This window comes from Lactuca sativa, chromosome 4, assembly GCF_002870075.4.
Source record: "Lactuca sativa cultivar Salinas chromosome 4, Lsat_Salinas_v11, whole genome shotgun sequence".
In the NCBI taxonomy this organism is placed as follows: Eukaryota; Viridiplantae; Streptophyta; class Magnoliopsida; order Asterales; family Asteraceae; genus Lactuca; species Lactuca sativa.
In genome coordinates, this window is record NC_056626.2 from 173,534,998 (window position 1) to 173,546,252 (window position 11,255).

The 11,255-nt window shown below is 34.2% G+C and overlaps 1 protein-coding gene across 7 annotated transcripts; it reads left to right on the forward strand.

Annotated features, from left to right (window-relative positions):
* The first annotated feature begins 2,277 nt into the window (after nt 1-2,277).
* LOC111904668 (pentatricopeptide repeat-containing protein At1g51965, mitochondrial) lies at nt 2,278-10,709 on the forward strand. Of its 7 annotated transcripts, none has more exons than XR_006190744.2 (3): nt 2,278-3,112; nt 3,292-4,600; nt 10,440-10,709. XR_006190744.2 is itself a non-coding variant. In XM_023900408.3 (2 exons), exons 1-2 carry the CDS (start codon nt 2,393-2,395, stop codon nt 4,495-4,497), a joined length of 1,926 nt encoding a protein of 641 aa, XP_023756176.1. In that variant the 5' UTR covers nt 2,278-2,392; the 3' UTR covers nt 4,498-4,674. The 7 variants fall into 7 exon arrangements, 1 of the variants encoding a protein (XP_023756176.1); XR_002854595.3 differs by lacking the exon at nt 10,440-10,709 and adding an exon at nt 9,672-10,018; XR_002854596.3 differs by lacking the exon at nt 10,440-10,709 and adding an exon at nt 9,700-10,018.
* The last annotated feature ends 546 nt before the right edge of the window (nt 10,710-11,255 follow it).

Consider the following 11,255-nt stretch of genomic DNA (forward strand, 5'->3'; position numbering starts at 1 on the left):
TTAGTTGTTATCATAAAAATATAATCATATTAAGAAAATGTAAATTGTATATAGAAGTATTCACTAAAATTACTATACTTGGAAATCAAGTGATGTACCATTTTCCAATAAAGCGAACGCTTTTCCCCCCTAAAATGGTGACCCTTAGCATGTTAAATTACTTTGTTACTAACATTTACCATTACTAATTGGCAAGCTTTTCAAAATTGTATAACTTTGAAACAAGAAACGGTGGGGATGCATTTTAGGAGAAAACATGTTTATGCTAGTTATGACCACTCAATGGAATAAGTTGTGTGGATGGATTTGCTATACTCTTATTTTTTTTTAACCAATATACGAATCATATGTTTAGTAGTGTCATGTTTATGAAAGGATACACATATAACATAAATGCAATGAATGGAAGAAAAATGTATCAATATATAACTTATACTACTCCTTTGCCTTATAATGAGATGAGAATACTTGGATGACACCACATCTTTAGCCTAAGGTTGTGCGGAGTGGCCTCAGTGGAACTTAACAAAAGCCGATGTGTTCAACTGGGCCACCAACTCGACATGCCAAGTTTGGTGGCCAAACTCAGTAACTTCTAGCCGATGAGAGATGAGAGAGTGTGTGAGGTAATTTCCATTTTAAAAAATGTATCCGTTTTTAACCTATTTTTTGATTTTTTTTTTCAATAAAATTCAAAATTTACCTTTCTTTTCGTCCTATATAAATACCACTCACTGCCATATTTTATACCAAACTACATTTTTCCATTTTTCACTCAAATAATCTTCATATTTGTAAAAAAAAAAATCCCCCCCCCTTCTCCATTCCAACCCAAGAACTTCAAAAACTAGCAAAAAAAAAAAAAAAACACTCAAAACACAAAACCCAATCTCATCGGCATCACATACCTTCATCCAAAATCAAAATGATCGCCATATTTATTCACCTCCAAATTTCCACTATCTCGATGCATACTACCCATATCCTATCCAAACCAACCACAATTCCAAACTCAACCCTCTTCTAAACTTAATCTCAATGTCATCCTCAAATGCAATTCCAATATCAAGTCCACTCCCAACCGGAAAATGACTTCAATCTATTTGACCATATTCTTGACTCGCCAATCTCATTCCAATCTTGATCGTAAATCCAATTCCAATTCTAAACTCACTCACAACACGAAGTCGTACCCGAAGCGGATTCCGAGCTGGAAGCGATTCGACCTGAACCCAAGAAAAAAAGGAAAGACACCTCCCAAGCAATGGACAATGGAGGAAGAAACATCGTTGACTCGTGTGTGGGTAGATGTTTTAGAAGATTCGAGGGTCAGGAAAAACCAAGATTCGCCAACTTTTTACTAGGCGTTTTCTCACGGAAATAAATTGTAGAGACTATAGACACAAAGATCAAATTTACTCAAAGTGGAGGAACACAAACCAAGTTGTCATGGAGTTTAGTTCGATTATTTCGAGTGTGAAGCGGCAATGGAAAAGTAGTGTAAATGACGAAACAATCTTGCAAAAAGCTCTTGCATTTTACCGGATTCAGAAAGGGACAAATTTCAAATTTCTTCATGTTTAGAATGTGGTGAAGATGTCGAAAAAGTGGCAAGATGTCGAAAGTTCAGAAACATTCATAGGTGGTTCTTCTAAAAGAACCAAAACACGGAAATGAGCCTATTGATGTTCCAAGAGCCACTCTTCCCATGAGAAGAGACCAAACTAAGCGAAAAGGTAAAAGGATGACAAGTGGCTCACGAGACATCGATGATCTAACAACCCAAATGGACAACTTGAAGTCGACGTTGGAGCAATACTTGGTTGCCGCGAAAAAAAAACCGTGCCATGATAATTTCGACAAAAAAATACTAATAATTTTACCGTACGTGAAAAAAAATCAGCGTTAAAGACAAAAAAGTTGTAGCCTAAGGCTGTGTTTGGCGCGCCATAGCTAGCTTATTTTTCGAGCTTTTTTATGTTGTGTTTGGTAAACCAAAAAATAGCTTATAAGCTAACTTTTTGAAAACCTATTTGGACTAGCTTTTTAAGAGTTTTTTTAAAATTTTCCAAATACACTCTTAATTAGTTATAGAAACACATACATGTCCTTTTATGTGATTTTATATATTTCAGCTAGTTTTAATAAATGTTATTTTTTATCGGTTATTAGATAATTTTTTATTTAAAAGCTAACTTTTCAACAGCTTTTAAGTTACCAAACATAGTGTGAGAATCTATAAAATCAATTTCACAACCAAATAAAAAACCCTCTTAATATTACGTGTTTGAGCCTTTGAGGTACAAAACTTAGAACCCCAATGGGTTTGACTTTAGTGACTTTTTGACTCACAGCTCAGGGAAGTCGAAATAGTGCGCATTTGAAACCGACCATGAACAATGTCCGGCTCCTCCTCCGCCGTGGCTATGCCACCAAATACAGCGGCAGAGTCATCACCGAAATGGACAACGGCCGTTCATTCGCCGTCGAAGTCGAAGTCCCAAACATCCAACAACTTGACCCCAGAGGCTACCCTCTCCCTCGCCGTGACCTTGTCTGCAAGGTCGTCAACATTCTCCAGTCCCGGTCATCGGACCCCTTCATCGAACTTTCCGACTATCTGGAAACCCTAACCCTAACCATCACCCCTTCCGAAGCATCCGAAATCCTCAAATCGCTCCATTCATCATCTCTTGCACTCCAATTCTTTCGATTTTGCCCCTCTTCTATCCCTAAATTTCGTCACGATTGCTTCACCTACAACCGCATTCTCCTCATCCTCTCCAAGTCTTCCTCCCCTGACCGGTTAGACTCTGTCCGTCGTATTATCGACGAGATGGAGCGGTCGCGCGTGCATGGCAACATCTCCACCGTCAACCTTTTGATCGGAATATTCGGCGGCGGTGAAGATTTGGACAGGTGCTTACGGCTGGTTAAAAAATGGGAGCTCAGGATGAATCGCTATACATATAAATGCCTTCTGCAAGCTCATTTACGCTCTCGTGATTCAAACAAGGGCTTGGAAGTTTATCAAGAGATGAAACGGAAAGGATATCAACCGGATATCTTTGCCTACAATATGCTACTTGATGCTCTTGCCAAAGACGAAAAGGTCTAATTTATGACCATTTTTGTTGCATATTGAAGTTCTGAGTTTATTCTAGCTGTTTTTATAGAATTCATCATCTCAACACCCTTCTTAATCCAATTATGTCAGCTATCAAGTGTATTATCCTGTTTCACCTCTGGTTTGATGTAATCATGATAACCTGAAATGCAGCATCTTTTCAGGTTGATGAAGCGAACAAGGTTTTTGAAGACATGAAGAAGAAACACTGTGAGCCTGATGAATATACATACACAATTCTGATCAGAATGACTGGAAAACATGGGAAGCTTGATGATGCAATATCACTCTTTCAAGAAATGCTATCAAAGAACCTAGCTCCAAATCTAATTGCTTACAACACTACAATCCAGGTTCTTGCTACAAACCGATTGGTTGACAAAACTATATACCTCTTTTCAAAAATGGTAGAAAACAATTGCTGCCCAAATGAATTCACTTACAGTATCATCCTCAATGTCCTAGCTTCAGAAGGACAACTTGGTAGACTCGATGAAGTTGTGGAAATATCAAAGAAGTACATGAACAAGGGCATATATGCATACCTTGTACGTACACTTAGTAAATTAGGTCATGCTAGTGAAGCTCATCGCCTCTTTTGCTACATGTGGAGCTTCCATGATAAAGGAGATAGAGATGCTTACTTATCCATGTTAGAGAGTTTATGTAAAGAAGATAAAATGAATGAAGCTATAGACTTATTAAGTAAGATTCATGAAAAGGGGATAAGTTCAGATACTATTATGTACAACACTGTGTTCACTGCTCTTGGGAAATCAAAACAGGTATCTCATATTCTTGATTTATATAACAAGATGAAAGAAGAAGGGCCTCAACCAGATATATTCACTTACAATATATTGATTTCAAGCTTTGGGAGAGCTGGAAGAGTTGATGAGGCTGTTAAGATCTTTGATGAGCTGGAGAATAGTGACTGTAAGCCTGATATTGTATCATATAATTCTTTAATAAATTGCTTAGGGAAAAATGGTGATGTTGATGAAGCTTACATGAGGTGTAAAGAGATGGAAGAGAAGGGGTTGAATCCGGATGTTGTAACGTATAGTACATTGATCGAGTGTTTTGGGAAATCAGATAAAGTAGAAATGGCTTGTAGATTGTTTGATGAAATGCTTTCTGAAGGGTGTTGTCCTAATATTGTTACATATAACATATTGTTGGATTGCCTTGAGAGAAGTGGGAGAACTGCTGAAGCTGTTGACTTGTATGCAAAGCTTAAAGAACAAGGTTTGACTCCGGATTGGATTACGTATTCCATTCTTGAACGTTTACAAAGTGGTTCTCATAGGAGATTTAGAAGTAGGAGGCAAAATCCAATTACTGGATGGGTTGTTAGTCCTTTAAGGTGATAATTGGATTATGAAGATGAAGTCTGAATGCTGAAGTTTGGAATGTGGAAGTTGTTTTCTTCATTGGAAAAAGAATTCGGTTGGCTTCTCTTCGATATGCTTGGTAAGTTTCGTGTAACCTAATGGTTTACTGATTTAGTTAAGCTCCAAATAGTTATAAAAATATATGTTTTCCTCTCTTGCTTTTTATGCATAATTTTTTGATGATGGTTTTGCTTTTGCTGTTGGGTTAGTTGACAATGTGAACTTTGTAAAGAAAAGGCATGATAGAAACAAAAAAGCAATCGACTTTAGTTTAGAAAAAATGATTGGACAAGAGTAACATGATCTCAATGGCCTTATGAACTTACCTAGACATTGAAAATATGGGAGCTTGTTGTAGGATATATGCTATTATGAATTCATACTTAGGCCTTTTAGAGCATGTACTTTGGTCCGTTAATATAAGGATGATAGTAGATTGATATAATCGGGTTAGGATTCTTTTTCTTAATAGCCGAATGAAAGAAAATAATAGGATACGTGATAGTTCCTACTATTCGAGAAGCAGGTGGTCTTCGAAGGTTTCTAACTTAATTTCTACACGCGTAATCCTTAACCCTAATACCTTATAAATACTACATACTAACTTGCTTATCAAGGGACTTGGTTGACATTTGACAAATTATTACAATAGATAGACCATAGTCACATGGTTCGAGGTATGCTACGGCATGCGAACAAGTTTGTAATTTGCAATTCGCAATTCGCTAGGTCCTTGAAACTTGGTACGATGGGTGTAGGCTCATTTCGGTACGCTTTGTTACAATGTACCATATATTATGGTACGATGTACATGGTAGTATCAAAATAGATTAGATAACATAAATGTAAAACTCAAAAAGAATACTTCAATTCTTCAAAGTTTTTAGGTAACATCAAAAAACTGATTACTTCAATACTTGAAAGTTCAAACTCATAAAGATTACATAAACTTAAAACTTAAAAGACATATATGATGATAAAAATGATGAAATCATTAATGATGAAACTTAAAAAGACATGATTAAACTTAGAAACTTAGTCCACCTTTTGGTTTTTTCTTTGGTCATCATCATTATCTTCGTCCTCCTCCAGATCTTCCCATTCCATATCATCTAGCCTTGAATTTAAGCCTTCCAAGTTTATAGATTTGGGATCCATATACTTCTGTTTTGGTCCTTCTTTATAAGCTTTAGAAAACCTTAAACTCAGGCATGAACAAATACAAGTTTGTCGGCCCTTTTATAGTTGAACCAATTTCTTTTCATATTATGAATATAGGAATAAATGCTCCCATTTCTTTCGGCTGAAGAACTGCCTATAGGTTGTGACAATATTTGTATGCCATTTTAGCCAACTCCAGTAGGTTTACGCCATAAGTAGACCACAAATCAATTGCTTCCATTGTAACTGCATCCATTTGAGTTAGTGGTAACGAATAAAGACCATTTTTCATGTGAAATTTAGCAAATTGTTCTCGCAACATCTGTTCCTGGTCTCTATTTTTAACAATGCGATTAAAAGCTTCCATGGCATTTTGTACAACTTTTTATCAAGGTTAGGTGTTTTTCTATGTATTCTACATGATGCTAACGTTTCAAGATATCGTGTATTGTAAAATCGCAGAGTTAAAACAAATCCCAAACAACAATGTAATGGTATGGTCAGAGGCGAGCCTACACTATGCTCAAGGGTGTCCATGGACACCCCTTGTTCAGATTTTCCTTTTACAAATTGTATTCTATTTTTCAATTGGACACCCTTGTGATTATAAGAGTTCTTTTTACAAATTGTATTCTATTTTTCAATTGGACACCCTTGTGATTATAAGAGTGACACCCGAATACCATATCTTGAAAGTCAACAAACAAAACTAATATTTTTTTATGGTTTTGATATTTATCATTTTGACACAATAAAAAAATAAGGGAAAAGGGAAACTAATTAATATTAAGATGGTAAACAAAAATAAACAAATCTCTATCAGATAATAGAAGCTAGTTACCGATTTTGAATTTGTGATCTCATTAAATTATAATAATAACAAAGATCATAACTATTCAAGATAGGAACATAAAACCTAAAGAAAACAAGAAATGCATATTTTTGGTATTTGAAGCTTCTTGGGGAAAGCACCACACTACCGAGCATCTTACCCACAGACGACTCCACTCTTCTTCTTCACGCTCTGCCACTGTCCTCAGCGTCTCAGCCATCTCGCATCTTTTTTGCTTAGTTCGATAGTTGTTTGACTCTTGAGTAAGTTGTAAGTAGGGCTGTAAATGAACCAAACGAACACGAACAAGGTCTTGTTCATGTTCGTTCGTTTAAGTTAGCCGAACAACAAACGAACACGAACGGATAAACGAACAAGATTTTCTTGTTCATGTTCGTTCGTTTAACAAATTACTTTGTTCATGTTCGTTCATTTATGTTCGTGAACATGCTAAACGAACATAAACGAACAAAGATAAAAAAACACAATTGAACATATATGAACATAAACGAACATATAATATAGCAATATAATAAAAAATAATTGAATATAGATGAATATAAATAAACTTAAACGAACGAACATAAACGAACGTAAACGAACATCATAAACGAACGTTCACGAACATAAATGAATGAATGAGACCATTGTTCATGTTCGTTCATTTAACTAAACGAACGAGAATTTTTGTTCATGTTCGTTCATTTATTAAATAAACGAACATAAACGAATTCCCGCCGAACAGTTCACGAATGGTTCACCGAACTTCGCTAGTTGTAAGTACTTCTTTCTTCTTATCATGTGTTGTTGGTGGGTTTTTATTGCAGAAAATATATTCTGGGTTTATGGGGAAGGCACAAAGTAGGGTAACAAAAGTCTAGATGTACTAGAGAATAAAAGTAAATAAATAATGGCAGCAAGTTGTTTCTAGTATAACTTTATTATTATTATTTTTTTTTCATATTTGTTGTAATATCTTATATTTTATTAATTTATTTATTTTGTATTTATAATAGCTATATTTGTGATTTACGTTAAACAATCAATTAACTTAAATCTGATTATCTTTATTATTAATTTTTTATTTTACAAAATATGCATTAGATAAAATTAACAACAATTAACATATAAATTATATTTAAAATATGAAAAATTCATGGTAGAATATATTCTTTTAGCTATGTTGAATTTTTGACATGGTAACACAACAAACTTATAATTTACTTTTAAAATATAAAAATTTGTGGTAAGCAATTATTTATTTATTTATTTTGGTTATGTAAGAGTATTTAATATATTACTTAATATATTTCATTTAGATGCAATATTATTTGCAACACGGTCTTCATAACTACTTTTTTTTTACTCATATATTTTGTTACCTCTGTTAACTTGGACATGCCATATTTTCTATACTAGATTCGTTACTATCAACTTGACCCGAACCGATAACCAAACTTTTTCAAACATGTTAATTTAAATATCTCAATTAAGATGGACACCCTTGAGTTTGAATCCTGGATTCGCCACTGGGGTATGGTCATTTTCTCCCACCTTTTTAATACCAATCTGCTCTACAACCCTTATATACTTTCATTTATTAAATCTTTGATTTCCCCCAACATATTATCCATTTTGTCATATATTTCGCCTATTTTTGGGCCTTTAGCCCTTCATCATTGCAAAATATGACCAACAGAAAAGTAGGCTTCGTGATGCATATAGTATTTTCAACTTCGATCCAAATGTCGTCATCTCTGAAGTGTCGATAGCCTTTACAACTTGTCTACTGTGTTCATCGCCTTGTTTCTCCCTATCTCCCCATGAATTACAAGCAATTGTTGTAGATAGGGCTTCTCTATAAGTGATTAACCTCCTCAACAAAATATTGTGAGACGTAAATTGGGTTTTTGCAACCTTTAAAAGCTCTGACTTTGAATTGTCCCTAAAAATGGCTAAAGCTTGTACATGGTTTAAAAAATATTTGACAATCTTTTTCCCTTTTTTTTGTGTCATTTGGCAAATAAACTCACTTGCAAAGTCTTTAAAAATCAAGTTCAATGTAATTACATAACACGGTGACCAAAAAATATGCTTGTATATCTTTTCGATTTTCTTTCCCCCAACTTTACAATTGGTGACATTGTTTGACACGACACGACACTACACTGAAAACATTACTTGGGTTGACAAAATCAATCGCTTCGCCTAGAAATTAAACAATTATGTATAGGAACATAAAACGTGGCTGTTTATGGCAAGACCATTGTTTAATGATTTACGTTTGATGTTTGTCCACCAATCAGGTATTATAGAAATACCGTGTGAATACCATGTATCTTTAAATGGTGTTAAGTCCTCAACATCTCTCACACATTCATCTAGTAGAACGGTTCTTGCTTACTCATTAGATATGCTTTATAACGTTGGGTGTCTTTCTTGTTGCATTTACCATTTCATGAAATTGCGAATTACGCAAAATTTTAAAAGGAATCCCGTTTGCACATAAAGCCCTCATATTTTAAAAGTCAACCACAATTCTCTCAATTATGGCATCACAAAGCCTATTTTTCTGTTGGTCAAATTTGTGCGATGGTGAAGGTTCCAAAATAGGCGAAATATATGAGATAATGGATAATATGTTGGGAGAAATCAAAGATGTGATGAAAGAAAGTATATATGCATCATATTTTCCTCAAGCAGAGCAAATTGTATCGAAAAGGTGAGAGAAAATGACCATACCATTACATTGTCTGGGATTTGCGTTTACTCCACGATTTTATGACACATTATTTTGAAACGTTAGCATCGAGTAGAATACATAGAAAACCACCTAACCTTGATAAAGAAGTTGTACAAGGTGTCATGAAAGTTTTTAATTGCATTCCTTTAAATAGAGACGAAGAATGGATATTGTGAGAACAATTAGCTACGTTTCACATGAACAAGAGTCTTTATACATTACAATGGAAACAGTTGATTGGTGGTCTACTTATTGACCCAGAAACACCAAAGTTAGTTAAGTGGCAAAAAAATGTTTGTCACAACATATAAATAGTTCTTTATAGAAATTGGAACACTTATTCTTTTATCCATAATGTGAAAAGAAATCGGCTAAACTGTAAAAGGGCCGACAAACTTGTTTTTGTTCATTCAGATATTCATCGTCTTCGTCTGAGTTGAAGGTTTTCTGATGCTTATAAAGGACCACACAAGAAGTGCGATATGTATCCCGAATCTACAAACTTGGAAGGCTCAACTTCAAGGCTAGAATATATGGAATTGGAAGATCTGGAAAAGGACGAAGATAATGATAAGGGCCAACAAAAAAAAGGGTGGACTAAGTTTCTATGTTTGATCATGTCTTTTTGAGTTTCATCATTTTTATCATCATTTATGTCTTTTAAGTTTCAAGTTTATGTAATCTTTTTAAGTTTGAACTTTTAAGTTTTGTTGTTACTGTAAGAACTTTGAAGAATTAAAGTAATATTGTTGTTACTCGTCTTGCACTATTGCCAAAAAGTTGCTCATATCAGTTGCTTTTTTTGGGTTAAGTGGAAACAATCCAATAGCTGTCTTTTAAATGCGTATAAACACACATTAAAATCTCTATGCAATTATATATAAATTAGAGGGTTATGGAACTCATCTAAGATTATATGATCACCAGGGAGGGATGAAAAAAATCCTTTATGATCTGTCATTTTTGTTTTCAACTCTTTTACGTAAATGGTCCCCAAATATATGATAATACAACAGAAAAGACAAAATGAGGGGTAAAATTGTCATTTTACTTGTGGCCAATAGATAGGGATCGATGGTAACAACAAAAAGAACTAAATGTGATTGATTTTGAAACGTGGGGACTATCAATACCAAAATGTTGAAAGTCTGATTGAAACTCAACATGCATCTTTTAATGCAGAAATACGATTGTCACATGGGTGCATCAACAAATTCTAAACAAATTCTTCTACACAAAATTCAGGAGATTCTATGGCTATTACAGATGAACATACACTCTTGTTGATTTAATTATTTTACTAGTATAATGTGCATACATGAGGATTTCACACACACACAAACACGAACACGAACACTATAGAGGTTCTCATCTTGTTTGTAATCCATGTACACAACATTATCCCATTTTTTTTTTTTTTGGTTTCTTCCCTAGCATAAAACAATTTATGGATTAAATTTACCCCAATTTATGGAAACATTCACATATCTCAAGAAACAAAATCCCAAAACTCGAAATGGCATTTGAAAAGAATCGAAACAAAAAAGAGAAATAATGGTACTGCCAATGAGGATAAGGTGCTTATCGGGTTAGAAACCGACTGAGTTAGAAGTTCTGACTGAATTAAGTTTTGAAATTCTATTGACATGGATCATTTCTAATTTACTCTTGATTTATTGAAAATTTTTTATACTAAGTTATAGGAATGGTCCCTATGATATATTGGAAATTACAACTTTAGTCTAAATTTTCATTTCATTACATGGATAATCCTTGTGGTTTTATTTTATTGGGTTTTTGGTCCCGACCTAATGCGATCCGTGATTCGGTAAAATAGAAGGAAGAATCTAGATGATAAGATGATGAATTGAGCAATTGACATAAATCAGGTAAAGAGATGGAATGAATGTAATAGTAAATGCAGAAATGGGAAGAAAAATAATCAATGATGAAATAAACATGGACCACAATGAAACTAGGGACTCTCCCTCTTTTATT